Source organism: Mixophyes fleayi, chromosome 4 (assembly GCF_038048845.1).
Source record: "Mixophyes fleayi isolate aMixFle1 chromosome 4, aMixFle1.hap1, whole genome shotgun sequence".
Classification (NCBI taxonomy): domain Eukaryota; kingdom Metazoa; phylum Chordata; class Amphibia; order Anura; family Limnodynastidae; genus Mixophyes; species Mixophyes fleayi.
In genome coordinates this window covers 210,562,526-210,583,861 of record NC_134405.1, presented here as the reverse complement: position 1 = coordinate 210,583,861, position 21,336 = coordinate 210,562,526, and the positions used below count along the sequence as shown (strand labels likewise).

Sequence of the window (21,336 nt, the reverse complement as noted above, 5' to 3'; positions counted from 1 at the left end):
AAACTGCCATCCTGTCTGCCACTGCAGTGCCACTCCTAGATGGGCCACGTGTTTGTGCCGCCCACTTGTGTCGCTTAGCTTAGACATCCAGCTACCTCGGTGCAACCTTTTGGCCTAAAAACAATATTGTGAGGTGTGAGGTGTTCAGAATAGACTGGAAATTAGTGGAAAGGAATGTTATTGAGGTTAATAATAGCGTAGGAGTGGAAAAAAAAATATATGGATTTTTAGCACTTTTTATGCTTTTTAAAAAAAAAAATCAGAACACAAAACCCAAAATCAGAACCAAAACCTTAAGTGGGGTGTTTTGGCAAACCCAATCAGAACCCAAAACCTGAAGGTAATCAGAACCCAAAACCCAAAACACGAAAAGTGGCCGGTGCACACCCCTAATTTTTCTGTAACCAACATACATTGTTTCAATAACTGACAACAGTCTTTTGTTTACAACCAGAACAACATAGAACAACTTCAATCATACATATCAAAGTATCAAAGATACAGTATATCAGACTCATCACTCCAGTTTCTTTTTATTTTTTATGTAATACAGTCATTTGTTTAGTATATGGTTAGGGTTAGTATAGTATTAAGTATAGGGTTTGTTTGAAATTACATAAAGCAATATTCATTTCCTCAATCCACTGTTTGTCTTTTGCAAAGGAAATAACAGTGAAGTATAATTCTTTTCTCCCCAGTGTATAATGTATGTGTGAGACATTGTTCTCAACAACAAAAGGGATTTATGGACCCTAGGATGGATAAATTAATTTATATATATTGATGGCTGAAAGGATACACATTGTTGTTATAAGCATACGTATTAACCTCCCAACAATGGTGGCTATTACAGTACTCCATGCCTTGTGGAAGATATTGGCAGTATATGGTTTCTTTCTCCGATAAGCCAGCAGGGGACAGTCTTTGTAAAACTACTTCACTAAACTGGTATGTCAGCTTTTTTTTTATTTTCATAACTTCTCCGGTTCTGCCGTAATTACGCAGGGCTCTGGCCATTTTCTGGTAAGTCATCAATTTACGGTTGCCTTTTTCCTTACCCCACAGCTCTGCCAGTTTTTCTTTGTTTTTGGAGACAAATTGGAAAATACCATTGGCTTGGTCCACCCACTTGATACAGTCCATCATGTTGATGTCACACAGAGCCTCGTAAATATATTCATAGAGACGGAGCTTGTTTCTTCCTATTTATAAAGCATAAAATGTGATTACTTAGGTTGACTAGAAAAGTCTCTACATCAACAATACCTAGCTTTGCTCTGTTAGATTGCATAAATATTGTGATCCGATATGATCCTAATTACCCATTGCCCACATAAATCACATAATAAAGGAACAGTAATGGTTAATTCCTATGGACATTTAAAATCTGTATGAGCAACCTATAGGGCCATGCTTTCCAACCAGATGTGTTAATGGTGTTTCATGCATTACTGCTATAATGATATGAGAAGCACATTCAGCCTGACCCGAACCGCCCCTGACAGTCCCGCTGTTCATATTGCCGTTGGTATCTTGCTGACTTGACTTGACATATGCATACCACTAGATAAAAAAATCTATAAAAATGCATGTTATGTGCAGAACATATTAAGAACATTCTGATTTATGTATTTACTTTAAAAAAAGAGAAGATATGTTAACAAATATTTTCTTAATGATTATAGTATTATCAGTTGTTAATTTATTTTAGACATTTTTTTTTACGAGTTCTGATGGGACTTTATATTGAACATATGCATCTGCATATCCTGCGCTCTGATCTGTCTGTAGATACGCGGAAAGTAATGTTTAGCCAGAGCGTACTTATATCCAGATTCAAATGGAAATGTATAATGACATCTGCTTGGATTTAAATAATGTTGGAACTACGCTCTTTTTTTTAAATGCAAGTTGTGTGCAGGATATCTCCAAAGATGAATCAGGCCCAATATGACTGAAATTACTATAACTGGGAGTAACCCAGATTTACTTTACCCACAAAAACCAATAGCAAGTGTTTCCCATGATGGCCACTTGTATTTTCTCATTGGGACCATGAGGGATCAAGACATTAGAAAAGACGATTTTTATATTTATTAAAGTGATGAAGAGAGTTAGACAAAATTATGTGTTAAGAGTTTTAGGGACACTTGTTCTTTATACTGGGATCACTCATTAATCATCCTGGCCCCTACAGCCCTGACAAATTGGCAGGAGTCGCAGTGTTGCTTTTCAAACGTGGAAGGTTGGGCTGTTCTTTTTTGCGGGTGGGGCTTTTCTTGCGCCCCATGGATGTAACAACCCCACTCATGATCCTCATATTATAGTGTAAATCAGTCATGGCTATTGAGAGATGGACCACGTAGATGATTTACCCATTTTTTTTATGTTTTTTTTTATGTTTAGCAGTGACTGTATATGAGGATTGATCTATGGTATATACAATAATGGCTAGAGTAATATCTTCTGCAATTGGTGTTTTTATGTTCTCCCCGTGTTTGCGTGGGTTTCCTCTGGGTGGGTGCTCTAGTATGCTCCCACACGCCAAAAATATATTATTAGGTTAATTGGCTTCTATTAAAAATTGACCTTAGTCTCTTTCGTTCTGTGTGTGTGTGTGTGTGTGTGTGTGTGTGTGTATGTTAGGCAATTTAGACTGTAATCTCCAAAGGTGCAGGGACTGATGTGAGTGAGTTCTCTGTACAACGCTGCAGAATTAGTGGCGCTATATGAATGGCTGAGGATGATGATGACGATGAAGATGAAGTGGTGTTATGTTAAAGAAAATGCTGTAGGTGACCTTCACACAACTCAAGTGTCTTTTTTCCTTTATTACATGTTTGGTGATTAAAAAGCAGGGATCCATTGTGAGGGTACAGCATCCTTGTAGGACTGTCAACTACTTTGCCTGCAGCTAAAGGTAGGCTACTTTTGCAAAATAAAAGGAGGACACAGAAAAAAGGGGATACAGAGGTATTGAATAGCGAGTTACAATAGTTATGCAACACTTTTAAAATGAACAATTAACAATTCAGTAGTTGATTCACAGAAATCTATGTATTCAAAGTTTCCCCATAACCACAATATGCGTGGAGATAAATGGATCATTTATTGCATAAAGTGAGAAGGAGGAGATGGGGAGGATAAGGGGCCTGTTTGGCAAGCCGTAAACCATGCGGAAACGTCTGTTTCTACAAAGTTTAGGCATTTTTAAGTATAGTAGCAATGCCTATCAGAGATACATCCTGCATCACACAAAGTATTGCATAATTTTCAATGGGGACTGCCATCAGGTTAAACTTATCAAGCTCCGAAAAGCTTAGCTTTTCAGATTTTGACCCCAATGGTTAACACAATCTAAAAATCGCATTAGCCACTTAAGCCTATGGGGAGAGTATCACAGAAGAGGGATCTCCTGCAACCTACGTGCTCTCCCTTGCATTACATAATGATACTGACAACTGCAGATGTAGTTAAATATACATATAGACATAATCAGTATTATATGTGGAATAGTTGTGCCAGTATACACATAGGAGATATACAGTATATATTTTGTAAACACCTCACCCAGTACAGAGAACATATCAGTGTAGCAGAACAGTATGCACTATTCAGGGAGAGAAAATACAGCATGCTTTACTGAAGACACCAAGCAGCAGGGGGCGCTGCAGGAAGTCGACACATTCCTGCATTCCAGGAGTTCCGGCTATCATCCATACCCTATCTTTTCATATAAGTTATCACACTGGAATTTTTAAGTGAACCAGAAGTTATCATGGAGCATTTTGTTTTTAAAAAAATCATGTTGCATATAGTATATATATTAATAATATGTTTACCGTGTTTTTGTGGGGTCCTACTTGCATGTAATGTGTACATCAACTGACGCTCTTCATTGCTCTGCATGTTACGGTGCATTAAGTCCACAAAAGTGTTTGAGTTGTTTATCTGTAGGAAGAAGATTTGTTTTTAGAAAATAATTATAACTAACTAGAATAAAATATGTATTCATTTAAATCACTGGTGCCATCTAGTGGAAGCTATAGACTTGACTACTTTAATACAGCTTAGTGCATGGTTTCTCATGAAACAACTGATGATCTTTTAGGCTTGCAGCCAGCATTGGAGTGAGAACGAGTGTAAAAAATGATGCAAACAGTACTCTTCATATTCGAACTCTCTCCAAATCACTCCTCTATGACAAAAAAATGTCTGTGTGTACATTACCTTTATACCTATACATTTTTACCCAATACCCATTATATTTATAAATGTTTATCAAGCACCCCACTGTGTCTGGAAAGGGTTATTGAGTACACACATAATTCAATCAATGGTTAATTATTACAACCATTTTTACTTTTTCTATACTTTATTTTTTACTTGAACGGTAAATAGTTATTTTGGGCTAAACGTAGAAGGTTAAAGTACCACCAAAGACTGAGGTACATAGGCAGTACACATATCACAGATTGAGAGAACCTAGTTGGTCTTTTGCCTAGTTTAATAAAAGGAACTTTCATGTTGAGAAATCATCATCATCAACAACATTTATTTATATAGCGCCAGCAAATTCCGTAGCGCTTTACAATTGGGAACAAACATTGATAAGACAATACTGGGTAGTACATACAGACAGAGAGGTAAGAGAACACTGCTCGCAAGCTTACAATCTATAGGACAATGGGAGTTAGAAACACAAGGGCATGTGCTACATCATATTGCACAATGGACCAGCTAGAACGCAAAGGTAAAAGTATTGAGTGGGCTGTGTGTGTTGCAATGTTGGTCAGAGGGTTGTTGTCTTGCGTTAGCAGTGTAGAGGATGGTAATAGGGTAATCTAGGGAAATTAAGATAGTGGTTGAGGAATATCATAACCTTGTCTGAAGAGGTGGGTTTTCAGTGAACGCTTGAAGGTTTAAAGATTGGAGGAAAGTCTTATTGTGTGTGAGAGGGAATTCCACAAAGTGGGTGCAGCCCAGAAAAAATCCTGTAACTGAGAATGGGAGGATGTGATGAGAGTGGAGGAGAGACGTAGATCTTGTGCAGAACGGAGGTGTCGAGTAGGGAGATATTTCGAGACCAGTGAAGAAATGTATGTCGGTGCAATTTTGTTGACGGCCTTGTATGTTAGTAGAAGAATTTTATATTGGATTCGTTGAAATACAGGCAGCCAATGTAAAGACTGACAGAGTGGCTCAGCAGAGGAAAAACGGTTAGTAAGGAAAATCAATCTAGCCGCTGCGTGCAAAATAGATTGTAGGGGTTCAAGTCTGACCTTGGGAAGACCAGTAAGGAGGGAATTGCAATAGTCGATGCGGGAGATGATGAGTGCATGAATTAATGTTTTTGCAGTGTCTTGTGTCAGATATGTGCGTATTCTGGAAATGTTCTTTAGTTGTATGTAACATGATTTAGATATAGAGTTGATGTGGGGAATAAACAACAGTTGTGAATCAAGGATTACACCTAGGCAACGAGCTTGCGGGGTGGGATTTATGGTCATGTTATCAACAGAAATAGAAATGTCAGGTAGGAAGCTTCTGTTTTTGGGTGGGAATATTATTAATTCAGTTTTTGAAAGATTGAGTTTGAGTAGGCGAGAAGACATCCAAGATGAAATGGCAGAAAGACAGTCAGTAACGCGAGACAACACAGATGGTGAAAGATCAGGAGAGGATAGATAAATTTGTGTATCATCCGCATAGAGATGATACTGAAATCCAAAGGAGCTTATTAGTTTTCCAAGAGAAGTGGTGTAGATAGAGAATAACAGAGGTCCTAGGACTGAGCCTTGTGGTCTCCAACTGATAAAGGAAGCAGAGCAGAGGTGGATCCAGAGAAAATAACACTGAAAGAGCGATAAGATAGGTAGGATGAGAACCAGGATAGGGCAGTGCCTTCAAGACCTAGAGATTGCAGCTTTTGTATGAGGAGAGAGTGGTCAACAGTGTCAAATGCAGCAGAGAGATCCAGGAGAATTAGAAGAGAGTAATGGTTATTATTTTTTGCTGTGATCAAATCATTGACAACCTTGGTCAGCGCAGTCTCTGTGGAGTGTTGAAATGCTTTCCCTGTATGGTAGCTTGCTATTTCAGATCAAACTATTATAACTATAAAAGAAACTGTTCTTTGATTATAACAATACAATTTACAGTGTATTATCATATCAGCATATATGCAGTTCATGTGTTATGTAGTATTAGTCAGAAGCTGAACTGACCATGCGGCTGCTATGAGGCTTGATGGCTTTGGGATACTGGCTAATCCGCTATAGAGGCCCTGGCTCTGCTCTTTTGAGAATAGAGTCAGCAATGTGTAGTGAATCCATGTTCAGGCTTTTAATTCTAAAACTGAGCCCAAACTGGGATTCATCGCACATGTTTCTGCCCACCATGCAGGGAGGAAAGCGCCCTTATGGAAGAGTTGACTACTATGTCAGGCATCCATGAAATCTCCTCAGTGGGTTCAATGAGTATAAATCCAGAGAATGCAGGATTTTTAATAGTTTGGTCGCTTTCAAGCGCACTAGGGAAACCACTACTGTTGGTGAAATGCATTTGGTATGAGCATCACATAGTTAACCTCTACAGATATCGCAAGTTGCTTCTTCTATTTTATGTCTTTTGTCTTATAGTATGTGTTTATTGTTTGTTATTTGCTCTTCATTGTCTGTTGTTTACTTACAATACTATGTTTGTATTATTATATTTAGCTATCTTCATTCACTGTTTGATGTTAACTTTATATTGATAGTCTATGTCCGCATACTATCCACATACTAGGTTCTTATTATTCATGCAAACTGTTATATATCATCCATTTCCAACACTGTTCTTTAAAAAAAAAAAAAAATCTATTTCATTTTTCAAATCTACTAAACATCATTGTACTCAAATATATCTTTACCAGCCTTCAATTCTGACCACCCCGCAGATCTCTTCTCAAGCTCTCCTCTCCCACCCATTCAGATCTCATCCACACAGTCCTTTCTCACTCTGCATACAATATATATATATATCCCACTGCCTGCACACCCACGCTCCTCCTTCACATATAGTTAATACCTGCAATCTTATATGGCATCTATCCTTGCTTTCACTCACATTCATAAATCTGCATGTTCCCACTTTCTCTCACTAGATCAGTCCACATTATATTTCCATTTTACTCTCCCAGCATCACACGAGACCCTCCCCCTTTCTTTTACTTTCTGCTGCCTTTTCCCCATCTCTCTCTTTACTTTCTATCTCCCCTCATTTTTTTTCCATTGTACATATTATCCATAATTGACTGCGCTATGCCCACGCACTAATACCGTTACTACATTACCAACATCTCAGATCTCTCATGATATGTGTTTTCTGTGCATCCTAACCATCAATATCCACAACTCACCAACCACCATATGGAACCCTTGTTCCTCTACCTCACCACATCCATATCCAGGTCATCCAGCTACCACACGCAGCGCTCCACAGCGACGTATGACCAAGTATCACTTTATCTAGGTTTATTAGGTGCAGGATACCATGTCTGTAGCACATAAATATATCACTTCCCACATAAGCCAAGTGCATTAGTGTACCAGTTAACTATTAATTATTATATGTCCCACATTTCCAGGAACAGTGCTAGTTTTTAAAAATTTGTCCCTGGAAAATGTTATAACTGCAAATGTGAATATTCTTCAATTTTGTTTTGTGTAGTATACAATTCTCACTCTCACATTTTATTCTCTATATGTGAATTGATGTGATCTATTTTAAATGCCAAATAACACATTTGGGGCTGAGTGGGGCGCATATGCTCTAAAAAGAGGCACATAAATATATTGCATTTCCGACCATATCAGACGCATCTGAAGATAGCATATGCGCCAGGTAGCATCAGGCGTACTTACACCCAGATATATTTAAACCAAACAGGTTATAAGCACAATTAAAGTTTTTTAAAATTTGTTTTGATAGTGGAAAATGCATTCACTATTCGGTTTGATTTAAATTTTTAAAAAACAACAACTATGCAGCAAGTATAATCTACCTTTTTGTGTATAAATAAAAGTATCAACAAATTAATTCTAGAATACACCAATTAAATTATATAATATAAATACAATCAACAAAGAAGGCACTCTCTGGTTCAGAGGTCAATTGGCAATCAGCCAATTAGAAGTAGCTCTCCATGCTATCATCCCCATCATCAGTGAGTATTTGCACCAGCCCTCTGCACCCGCAAGTGATATGGTTACTGACAGGCATATCTTTGTCTACGTGCGGGTCTGCCTCAGTCGTAGTGCACATGTTCTTACTGTACTGAGACTATGTTTGACAGCTCCATCTCTCCTTCATCTGTTCTGTTTCATGAAGCGTAAGGAGATGCCACCAAATCTGTATACAGATGTAGGAGCGCACCTTTATGGTGGGCATACGTACTACAAATTTGAGTATATTACTCAAAGCAAACAGGCGTACGGCCATCTCAGCATGAGGCATGTTATAATCATATTATGATGGGTATTATAAAAACTGCTGGGCAGGATGTGCTTAAATACATCTGCTCAGCAGCAAATTATCCATGAAATTTTCCAACACAGAATGTTTACTTACTGCTGAATCTGTCCAGTGGTGTGCTGCTGTCTCTACAGAAGGTATCGGTATGTAGGTATCACTTTGATGCTGGCTATTGAGGATGGTTGTATACATTTTGCATTCTGCTGCTTGACAGAAAATATTAGTTAAACTTGGAAAATTCTAGATTGACATAAATTTTACTAAATTATTTAGATTAAAGGTTGAAAAATACGCAGGGGTATGCGTTATATACAAAAAGCAGAAGAACATTATTGTAATTTAGACTGTAAACTCAATGGGGTAGGGACTGATGTGTGTGTGTTCTCTGTACAGCGCTGAATTAATGGCGCTATATATATAAATAATTGATTATGATGATTGTGACCATCAAAAAAATTCTGAAGGGCTTATGTTCAAGTGTGAACACTTATTGAGGGAATACAGCAAGACATATAACTTGCTGTACAAATATTTTGAAAAAACAAGTAGATCTTTATACAAATAAGATTCTAATTAATGTTTGTAATATTTACTATTTGAAAGAACATAAACAAATTCATTGTCTTCCTATGGCAGTATTCTTCAGGGAGGGATGGGAGATAAAAAATATTATTGTTCTTTGATCTCTGATGACTATGATTTTAGACAAATTATGAATATTGAATATTGTAGAATGTGATGGACGGTTACCCATAAACTACTTTTATGGTAAGATATTTTTGTACCTGCTGGATGAAGATTGTCATTGGTTGAATTATCCTGTAGCACCTCCAAGGCATCTTCAAATGCATCTCCCAATATGTCTTCTTGGAAAAAATGCTGAAAATATGGCAATAACTTTGTAAGTTCTATGTCGTTAATTATTGATTAAATATTACTTTGTTTAGTTTGGGTGTATAGTTTTGCTTTCAATGTCCAACATGGGAACGTATCTTTATATTCCCTCTCATGTGTCACTGTGATTTGTCAATAATCTTTGCTTAGTGTACAAAATAATACAGTTTACAAAATAGTAAATGAAAACATATACTATCAATCTAAACAGGTCTATTTCCACAATCAGTTTATGTAAATGTGAATTAAACTATGTAAACACAAAGGGCCTGAGTCATAAAGGAGAGCAAAGCATAAAAAACTTTGCACCTGGGCAAAACATGTTGCATTGGAGGGGGAAGTAAATTTAAAACGCGGAGACAGATTTATAGTTAGGATAGGGCATGTCCTAGATCAAGTTTACATTTCAGTGTAAAAATAAAGCTATCAAGTATTTGTGTGCTAGATGAAAAAAACAACCACTATTTAACTTATGTGCAAAGTAATAAACTAATCTAAATCCCTTAGATTGTATGCTCCTTTGAGCAGGGTATTCTTTCCTCCTGTCTTCACCACTGTTAACTCTGCTCTCCAGCTACTTAGCCCTCCTCCCTGAGGACCCTCTTCCCCCCGTCCCCTCTCGCTCCCTCCTCTCCCCTTGGGGGTCTCCCTGTCATCCGTGCCTTCCCTCTTGGACTCCGTCGTTGGCGGACCTTCCCCTCTCCCCTCCCCCGCCCTCTCTAGCTGTGCTTTGAGCTCACTGAGTTACTGTGCTTATTGTTTACTGTACTGTGCTGTCTCACCTCGTATTGTAATTTCGTTTGTCCCTGTGCAGCGCTACGGACACCTAGTGGTGCCCTATAAATAAAAATCAATAATAATAATAATTTGCACCCATTGCATTGTAACATGGTTTGTTCCGGAGAACATTTACTCCTTTTTTTTGCTTTGCACTCCTTAATGACTTCGGCCCAAGATCTTCTGGGCACCTTCCTTAGGCTAGGTACACACTTGAGTGTTTTTGTCCAATAATTGGGCAATCAGCCGACATACGACCCGTTTGGTCGGAAGTTGGGTTAGTGTGTATAGTGACACGATGGTTGAAAGCCGTTCCAATGTGTCAATTGTTGGCTCATTTGTTAGGTCGTACTGTTTAATATTTTCAGACCAATCACCAACCGACATGTAGTGTGTCAGCACTCACGATCACGATCTCCATGGAGTTTACAGAGTCAGGCTCTTTTCAGTTCGGTTCATATATATGTGCTTTTGACACATTTAGTTTTTTTGCAATTCCTTTTCTTTTATACAATAGCATTTGGAAAGAGAGTGAAAGCAAAGACAGTACAAAAAACTACTGTCAGCTTACAAAGATGAATTACTTAACGGGGCATAGCGTAACCTATGTTTACTTAACCCTTTAACTACCACTCCTGTAAATTCTACACCATGACCCGCCCCGATCCTCGGAAGTCAGTGTCATAGAATTTCGATGGCTGGCTTTTACTGCAGTTAGATGCACAAGCTGTTTTATTATGTTCCCCTCATCCTCCCATATCTTTACTTTTTTGAAAAATGTTTTAATAGGTGCTCGATTCTCTGGTAGCCCAGGAGAAGGGTTTGCTTTTTTACCTAAAAAAGCCAATCATAAGCTTTGAGGGGTGACTATAAGTTCCCTTGCACTATTTGGAACTCATTTTTTGAAGCCCACCGATCATGTGTGGCTTCAAGAATCTTCCTGTTAAGCCCCCAGCACCCGGTGCAGAAAATGGTTGTACTCAAGTAAATGGTATAGCTATTTCCATTATCTAACAGGGGATTTCCTAGAGCCAGTGATTCCTGCTAACAGGGATTATACATCATCGCCATGAGTAATTTGTGTGCCTCTGCAAAACATGCCATCATACATCTCTACGCCATGCATGGTCACACTAAAGTAAACACAGAGGCACATAGGAAGGCACATTATGTCACAAAATATATTTTTCTTATGGCTTTTGCACTTTGTTTTGCTGCATAGTACACTTGTAACTGCTAACAAGGGAGGACTGGCAACATTTAGCCTGGGAAGCAAACATAAGCAAGTGGTCGAGGCCCTTCTACCAAGTTGCTGCAACAGAAAAATTAGCGTGGCAAAAAACATCCTGGTGTGGTTTGTCTAGTGTGGGCATGGTTTTATATAGCCAGGGAAATATAAAAAATTGCTATGTCATATATCGATAATGAAATACAACACAGCCCCATCTGACTAGAGATCTCTGTAATGCACAGAGAATTCTAGTAACCTCTATACGATAAAAAAAAAACAGGGGCAAAATTATGCAGCCCACAGGTGAGCAGGGTCTGGCGATGCCCATTCATCTGCTACTGTGGCCCTTTTACGCATCTTAGTAAACAATATAGAGAGAACATTCATATGATCTTTACACAAAACAGGGAAAATACTAGGATTCATACCAATTGGCTTCCTGGGGGTTTGGAGAATGAGTCTAGTATGTTACAACAAGTACTGTTTGTTGTTAACTTCCTAAGTAAAACATAATTCTAAAAATGTTTGTATGGGAGTGGGGTAGCGTATCAGATTTATTTTACCTCTGTATGACATGCAGTGGTCTGGGCTTTATAACACACTTTATCGTGAGCACAATGGTCTAGGTACACAACTTTATTGGTCCTTAGACTTGTTAAGGAGAACATTTTATAATAATAATAATAATAATAATAATAATAATATCCACACATACATTGTATATGGTCAGTGTATTATGCACATTATTTCAAAGTTATCAATGTGTGTACATTACAGCAGAGTCTTGCTTTTGTCTCGCTCTTACTTTCCTCTCTTACTGTGTGTCAGCTTTTATGTAAAACACTGGTTCTAGGAGAAACTATGAAACATATTTCAGTGGTTTCTAGGGCTTTCCATAAATATGTGATTGACATTTTAATATAGTCATTTAGTCATAAATATTCATGAAAGGCATAAGTACAAACACTCCAAAACATAACTATCACCAACTCAAATTCAAATACAGATCTGAGTAGCATAACTATAAACTGATATATTTCATAGCCACTTGAATCAAGTTCATTTTGACCCATAATTATGTTGGGCCTCATTTAGAGTTAGGAACAAATCCAACTAAAGAGTGCAAATTTGCACCTGGACAAACCATGTTGTGATGCAAGGGATTTCAATGCATGCAAAGAAAATAATGCCATTTTTTTAGGTAGCACACAAACACGGGTCCAGTTTAATTTAACACTGTTTAGTGTTCAGCTAGGATGTGCCACATTGTAAAATCCCTTCCTCGCAGTGCAATACAGTTTTACCAAGGTGTAAGATTGCACCTTCTAGGTGGATTTAGTCCTATCTCTCAGTTAAGCTCTTATTTTGCAATTTTTATCTACAAAGATTGGGTACCACCATGGGCACCAGATTACCGAGATTTAGCATTTTGCACACCTGTTTGTGTTACAGTGTCAAATTAAACCTTCATTCAAGACTGGTGCTCTGTAGGTGGTACAATCAAGATACCCTTTTATCTGACGAGGGGATTATAGTTTGCTCCTACCTTTAGTTCTATTAATAAAAATCATTACAATCTATTTTTACACCAGAATTTAATAAATTGTCTAAAAACTATCTAGATATCTCTAGTTTTTTTAATTATTTATGCTAAATTTAATTTGCAATAATTTTGTGCATATGCATTGTTCTATGAGTTTGTTTTTATTGTTGCTTTTTATAATATTGTAACCAAACTGTGTGATAGAGAAACATATTTAAACCATTTTACTCTGCAGATATCCACAAATAAACAGAATATATAGCTCCAACATATTTGAGTATATCAGCACTTTTAAAAAAAAATTAAAAATTAAAAAATTCAATCCCAAATAATTCGAGAGATACTGTATATTCAAACTTTTTTCTGCACCTTTTTGCACTATATAAAATCCCACCAAAATGGAAACATTTTTAGGACGCTTGGCAAGCATGCACGAATATATTGTAATGTACTAAGTAGTGGTATACTGGAGAACATTATCATTATGAGGAGGATTGACTGTACTAAGTAGTGGTATACTGGAGAACCTTATCATTATGAGAGGATGTACAGTACTAAGTAGTGGTATACAGTACTAAGTAGTGGTATACTGGAGAACCTTATCATTATGAGAGGATGTAATGTACTAAGTAGTGGTATATTGGAGAACCGTATCATTATGAGAAGGATGTACTGTACTAAGTAGTGGTATACTGGAGAACGTTATCATTATGAGAGGATGTACTGTACTAAGTAGTGGTATACTGGAGCACCTTATCATTATGAGAAGTATGTACTGTACTAAGTAGTGTTATACTGGAGAACCTTATCATTATGAAAAGGATGTACTGTGATTATTTAGATAATGTTATTACTATGCTTAGAATACACTATTCATATTGTTTTCCAAGATTTAATCATACTTACATTTTATTTGTAACTTTACACTGAATTGGTTTTATGTCATGATTAGCAAAATCTGATTTAAAGCTAATTAATACTTGTTATATGTAAAGTTATTTTTGCTGAAAATATTTGTGAGACATATAATCTTACATCACAGAGTATAACAGTCTAGTAATTTTCAATTTGTACTTTGCCCGTTTTCATTCAACAAATTGTCTTTAAAACTGTTAAAATAATGCTACATTTTGTTGTAAACTGACACATTGATCAGAATTACATAGTGCTTACAGAAGACATAGTTAAAAATTTAAAAGTAAAATAAAACACACAATAGCCAAATAGTATCAATAAAAATGAATTTTTAACTTACCATATTTATTATTTCCCCACTGTTCCTGCAATATAAAATTTATACAAATTATTATTCAGAAAAGAGTTGTTGAAATGCAGCAGAAATACCCACTGTCGATAATTGATAGTTTTGTCTTCACAATTACATTATCAATGTATTTACTGTTATTGTCATTTACAGCTTCGGTTAACAGGATGACAAAATAATCAGAACGCTGTGTAAAATTGGTTTACCTTTGTTGCAGGGTTCCATAATTTACCATAGTGAGGTAGCAGATATTTAAGTCCTTCTCCTTTTACACGTCACTAAAACGTGCTACTATTTAAATTGCAGCACACTGCCCTTAACCCCTGACGTTTCTGAGCATATTGTCAGACAATAGCTTAAATGTAAATATGGAATCCCACTAAGCCAGCATTTGTATAACTGTACATATATTGTTTCAGCTTAACATTTCCAATAAAAGTACCTTGTGTCACCTGGGTTTTTTGCTGGCAATAAAGATTAATGAAGTTTATTAGGTTTAGCTGTAAAATTACTTTTGGTTATCCATTTTAGGGTTTTTACTGTATATGAAAATAGATAGAGTACCTAGATAGATGTATATAGTATCATCAGATGAATTTCCCACAAAGAAATTTTTTACAATAATAATAATAAGTAATGACACACAAGGCTAAACAACTAGTGGTACTCCACCTATTGTTCAATATATATTAGAGGTGCATGATACGGTAGTTTGCAGATGATCAGGGTTGTAAGAAAAGTTAATGACGGTAGTTAAAAAATGAAACAAGGCATGTGTTGCATTGTGATTAGCACGAAACACACGATCCCAAAGAAATATTTTCTTTATAGAGGATTCACATAGTTTCAGTTTGTAATAATATTTTTTTTCCATTTTATAATATTTTGAAGCAAAATATTTACAAGTAGATTTTTTTGCAGACAGGTTATTATGACTTGGCTAAAATATACTTTATGTTTAATGTCCATAACTGTATGCTATAGTCTGACACTCGTTTTCTACCACATGAAAAATAATAGTAAAGTTCAGTTTGTTTGTCTCCAGTGGCATAGCAGCAAGGGTCGCAGCTTTTGTTGCTTTTATGACCAGGCCCCATAGGAACCTTCTGCTGTGGCAGTGGAGGAGTCAGGAGTACTTGCCAGTACCTCAAGTGTCAAAGGTACATTTTCCATATTGCCACTATTGTGACAACAGAGGTGATGGGTGAACTTACTTTCACCTCTTGCTATTGCTTGAGCAGTTCCAAATGACAAATATACTGTCTGTAGGCTGGGGTCATTTAACTCTATTAGCACTTCTCTGCATTTATAGGAACATACTAGCTTGATCCTTGATCCTTGAACTCCTTGAAATGGAATGTCACGTAGAGTGTACATTTCTAGGTACATTGTATCCAATGTGATAAAAACATTCAAACATGAAAAATGGACACATGTAGAGAAGATAGATCTGGTGTCCTGTCACTGTCATGTTTAAAGACATAATTGAGGCTAAGGGCTAGATTTACTAAGCTGCGGGTTTGAAAAAGTGGGGATGTTGCCTATAGCAACCAATCAGATTCTAGCTGTCATTTTGTAGAAGGTACTAAGTAAATGAAAGCTAGAATCTGATTGGTTGCTATAGGCAACATCCCCACTTCTTCAAACCCGCAGCTTAGTAAATCCAGCCCTAAATGTATTTTAGGAGGAAAAAGCAAAAAGTTAATGAAGTGTTTTTTTTTAAAATGGTAGTAGGCTGGACTACATCATGCGTATTACTACTTAGCCAAGCAATCCAGAAAAAATTAGTATATATTTATATTTAGGGGGAATTAGATAAAAATCAGGATATAGGTGTGCATCTATAAATATGCTAGGTGAGCAATTAGAGGTGCATATGCACAATTGAATATTTTGCACTTTTGTAACTAACCATTTTCTCAAAATAACCATACTAGAATATGGTGATTAAACAACCATTTCTATACTTAGAATAATGAGCCAGAACATTATAGATTTATTTTTACACTAATGGATTGCTTAAATATATCAAAATGTTTCACTATAAAATGTGACTAGCTCAGTTTGTAGATATGTTTACTATATAGTTCATCATAATGTCAATGAAATAAATTGTATTCTGTCATTAACAGAAACCATATTTCATTTTGTAAACACAATTTTCCAACACACATACTTGTAGGTACTAACTTAATTTTCTGAGTCTCAGGGGTATGTTTAATAAAGTGTGGGTTTGAAAAAGTGGAAATGTTGCCTATAGCAACCAATCACATTCTAGTTTATATAGTATGAGCTACAAAATGACAGCTAGAATATAATTGATTGCTATAGGCAACATCTCCACTTTTCCAAACCTGCAGTTTAGTGAATCTAGTCCACAGTCCTTAAAGCTTTCTTCTTGGCAATTATTCTACCTGCAAATATCTCTAATTTTAAGTATTAAGTACTGACTGACTCTACAAATATTATTTATCTTATTATGTATTGAAGATGCAATTCTTACAACCTGCTCTTGCCATGGGCTTCAAAAGTATTTTGAAAAAAATATTACACAAAGATAAATACATATCTATTTCAAGTAACATTATATTTGTCAGTAAACTAAATAATATTTTTTTATGTTTCAATATAATTGTATTTAAAAGGGACCACTTATTAAATTAACATTTGCCCATAGTAGTTAATCAGATTGGAACCTCTATTACACATAATATTGTTACTATTGTTTCATTTGGCCTATTGTCATGCACAAAGCAATACAAATTATGTTCAAAGAGCTTAGATTTTCTAAAAGTGAGAAAACATTCTAGAACAGAAAAACAATGAACAGCACTATTCATCTCTAAAGCAGTGTACAAATGTCCTTTCACCTGCCAGTATTTGCAAACATTATAATAAAAATCTGTTCCATAGGGGTCATGCAACAATGTAACAGCCATAAAAATGTGTTTCTTTATGTCATTCCCCAGCTTTGAGATGGAATTGATGCCATTCACCTAGCTCATTTGTTTAACTTCACAGTATTTGTTGCTGCAGCTGGCAGATGTAATTTTCACAGGTACATACCTATTATTCTGCTATTCTGCTTTCAAGATAATAAAGTGCATTATATTACATTCAGAAACTGTTTTTAAGCTCTTGTTGATTTGTTCGTCCTACCTTGAGATGAAAATCAACACAAGATATTTTTTTGCTACCAGTTAACATAGTCTCACATATTATAATGTACTTTGGCTACATTAGTATACATTGTCAATATATAACAGTTTTGGGGAAGTGCCTCAACTGGGGGTTTTCCAAAATGGTTTTGCCTCAGTTTTTTATTGTTCCTGACACATCCCATCTTGCACAATTCTTGGAAACCCACAAATCTAAATGTCATTGTGGGGAAAAGTGTTTCATAACTTATATACGTTGGGTTGTGCAGTCTAAGTATACAAGCAGTTAACAAGATAAATGTTAAACAATCAATATACGCAGACATCGGAACTTTTATAACCACAAATAATGAGAACAGTCATGTAAACTTATGACATTTGTGAAAATTGGTGCAAGTGAAAAAGATGCTGGAAACCCACAGTACCCAATCAGACATTTCCTTTCATTTTCCAAACTACACTTAAAAAAAGATAGAATCTGGTTGGTTGCATGTATTATAGTACCCTTTTCCAGTTACTTTTGCAGTCATTTTCATAAATATCCCTCAACGTGTACTGTGTATCATTATTATTTGTGAATAGATGAAGGTCACCTACAGCTCTTCAGTTATAAGTAAACGGCAACTCCCATTATCGTCTGCTAGAGCTGTGGTTCAACATTGCCTGGATGGGGCTGTTTTCTCCTGTTTATGAGTAAGGTGAATTTTTATGGTCCTAAATATATGTGGGCTAGCTTAAGAATTTCTCCTCTTACTGCATCCACATGCAGTATTTCAAATTTTGTATTGCTGGGTGAGATATTTAAAGGAGCACCAGGGGGAAAGATTGTGAATTTTGGGTGGGCATTCCCATTTTTACAAATCCTCTGAGGTGACCGGTACTTTCAATAAGATACCATCTGCCCCATCCACTTTACGTGGGGCTGTGCATTTATAACCCCATGTCTATCATTTAAATAAAAACATATGAAAATACAAATATGAAGCTAAAACAATACAGAAGTCCTCTGCATCCTATAACTTATTTAAGAACTGAGTAGGGCTTAACTGAGCTAAACATTAAATTGGATGAAGGGGCTTGTTCTAAAAGAAAGGTTGACAGGACTTTGAAGCCACTTTTTTATTTCCATATGGGCCCACAATCCCACAAATGGTCTAGCAGAACAAGAAGTGGGTATAGCATTAGAGGACAAAAAATGGAAACAGCTAGGTAAATGATGGCTATCAAGCAAATTAAAACCATAGGCTTCCGCACAGTTGTAGCACATTGGTTAATTAAGCAAATAACATTCCAGGGTCATGTATAAAAATGTTGGGATGCCCTGATTGCCTCGGTGACTATGAAGTGGTGAGTGTTAACGTTCTTTTGGCAGGGCTTCAGTGAACAAGACAGTTAAACTTGGTAATGTTTCACTAGTAACAGTGTCTCAGGTGATGTTGGCATGGACCTCTGGTGGAAAGAACATCAGCAAAGGAAACCATTTGGGAGAGGTGCATTGTTAAAATAAGATCTTGGCTGCAGGAAAGAAAACAGAGAGTTGTAATATTTTATTATTATTATTATTATTATTATTATTAATTTTTACTTATAGGGCGCCACAAAGTATCCGTAGCGCCGTACAAGGACAAACAATGGCACAGTACAAGGTGAGACAGCACAGTACAAGTAACAGTAAGCACTATAACTCTGGGGGCTCGGGCACAGCATGAAAGAGAGGGAGGGAGGGGAAAAGTGAGTACAGGCAGGTAACTATGGCCCAAGAGGGTGGGCACGGATGACAGGTTGAGAGTCACTGAGGGGAGCGGAGAGAAGCGAGAGGAGACAGAGGGCAGAGGGACAGAGGGACAGAGAGGAGGTGAGCTGAGTAGCTGGAGAGCGCAGTTAAAAGTGATGGAAACAGAAGGTAGGAGAGCCCTGCTCAAAGGAGCGAACAATCTAAAGGGAGGGGAAGACAGACAGACACATGGATGAGACGGAGAGATGGGAGGAAGGGGGAGAAGGGAAGAAGGGATGAGAAAGAGAGGTAGCCGACCGGTGGGAGTTTAGGCATGAGACTGGAAGGCTTTAAGGAAAAGGTGGGTTTTTAATGTTCGTTTGAAAGAGGACAGATTAGGGGAAGTTCTGATGGAGCGAGGGAGCTTGTTCCAATGGAGGGGAGCGGCATGGGAGAAGTCTTGGATACGTGCGTGAGAGGAGGTAATCAGAGGGGAAGAGAGGCGACGATCGTTGGACGATCGCAGTGAGCGGGAGGGAGTGTGAATAGAGATAAGGTTAGAGATGTAGGGAGCAGTGGAGTTGGCGAGGGCCTTGTAAGTCAGAGTGAGGAGCTTGAAAAGGATTCTGTAGGGGAAGGGGAGCCAGTGAAGGGCTTGGTAGAGTGGGGATACAGAGGTGGAACGGCGAGAGAGGAAAATAAGCCTAGCAGCGGCGTTAAGTACAGATCTAAGGGGAGCGAGATGAGAGAGGGGGAGGCCGATAAGGAGAAGGTTGCAGTAGTCCAAGCGGGAGATAATCAGAGAGTGGACGAGAGATTTGGTGGCATCCTGGGAGAGGAAGGGCCGAATGCGGGCAATGTTGCGAAGCTGGAAACGGCAGGATTTGGCGAGAGAGTGAATGTGAGGGGCAAAGGAGAGAGAGGAGTCGAGGATGACACCTAGGCAGCGGAGTTGGGGAACAGGGGAGATAGATGAGTTGTCAACAGTGATGGAGAGGTCAGAGGGGAAGGAGGTACGAGAGGGAGGAAAGACAATGAGTTCAGTTTTAGCAAGATTGAGTTTAAGAAATCTAGAGGACATCCAGGAGGAGATGGCAGAGAGGCATGCGGTTACCCTGGAAAGAAGGGAGGGAGAGAGATCAGGAGAGGAAAGGTAGAGTTGAGAATGGAGTGCATTCACAGGAGGGAAAGGTTACCAGGGAAGTACACAGTGCTGTACAGAGAACTCATTTACATCAGTCCCTGCCTCATTGGAGCTTACAGCCTAAATTCCCTAACATACACACAGACACAGACACAGACAGAGAGAGAGGGAGAGACTAGGGTCAATTGAGATAGCAGCCAATTAACCTACCATTATGTCTTTGGAGTGTGGGAGGAAACCGGAGTACCCAGAGGAAACCCACGCAAACACAGGGAGAACATACAAATCCATACAGATAAGGCCATGGTCGGGAATCAAACTCATGACCCCAGTGGTGTGAGGTAGAAGAGCTAACTACTAGGCCACTGTGCTGCCCATCCATAATTGGAACGTGCTTTGTAATATCTTTATTGATGACATTGCAAATGGTATTGAAGGGAAAGTATACCTTTTTGCAAATGACACAAAGATATGCAACAGGGTAGACACACCAAGAGGGGTAAAACAAATGATTGATGATCTAGGTAGACTAGAGGAATAGTCAAGAGTGTGGCAACTACAGAACAGGGGGGACATAATAGAAACTTTCAAATATATCAAAGTTTTAACAAGGTAAAGGAGGTACACATTTTTCAAAGGAAGAGTAATATTAGAACACGAGGACATGCACTGGAACTGAAGGTTCAGAGGAAATTTGAGAAAAAAACTACTTCACAGAAAGGGTAGTGGATAAGTGGAATAGTCTCCCATCAGAGGTGGTAGAGGCTAATATAGTAAGGCAGTTTAAACATGCTTGGGATAGGCATAAGGAAAGAACTAAAGGTTTGAGGTTACCATAAGTTAAAAACTGGGCAGACTAGATGGGCTAAGTGGTTCTTATCTGCCGTCAAATTCTATATTTCTATGTTTATATGTTATATGCATTCATTTGAAGTGCACGGCAAAAGAGGCAACAACTGCAGATTAATTTACTGAAATTTTCAACTTATGGCACAAGGAGCCAGTTTGACGAGAACACCAAGGCCAGGGTACCATAATCAGGATGCAGTACATAAACCGCTCATCACATCTGACAATGCACATTTCTAAGATCA

The 21,336-nt window shown here is 37.6% G+C and overlaps 1 protein-coding gene across 2 annotated transcripts; it reads right to left on the bottom strand.

Moving 5' to 3' along the window:
• Positions 1 to 514: 514 nt before the first annotated feature.
• SPIC (Spi-C transcription factor) lies at positions 515 to 14,406 on the bottom strand. 2 transcript variants are annotated; one of them, XM_075205309.1, is made up of 5 exons: positions 14,218 to 14,406; positions 9,303 to 9,396; positions 8,614 to 8,723; positions 3,843 to 3,951; positions 515 to 1,202 (listed from the first exon to the last, which is right to left on the bottom strand). In XM_075205309.1, exons 1-5 carry the CDS (start codon positions 14,218 to 14,220, stop codon positions 772 to 774), a joined length of 747 nt encoding a protein of 248 aa, XP_075061410.1. In that variant the 5' UTR covers positions 14,221 to 14,406; the 3' UTR covers positions 515 to 771. The 2 variants fall into 2 exon arrangements, with proteins under 2 accessions (XP_075061410.1, XP_075061411.1); XM_075205310.1 differs by having other exon boundaries at positions 8,614 to 8,720; positions 14,218 to 14,404.
• Between the last annotated feature and the right edge of the window lie 6,930 nt (positions 14,407 to 21,336).

Coding starts and splice junctions, on each gene's coding strand:
- SPIC (XM_075205309.1), bottom strand. Junction 8,724..9,302: donor TGACAATCTTCATCCAGCAG/GTACAAAAATAT, acceptor TTTTCTGTCAAG/CAGCAGAATGCAAAATGTAT. Junction 3,952..8,613: donor ACCACTGGACAGATTCAGCA/GTAAGTAAACAT, acceptor TTCTTCCTACAG/ATAAACAACTCAAACACTTT.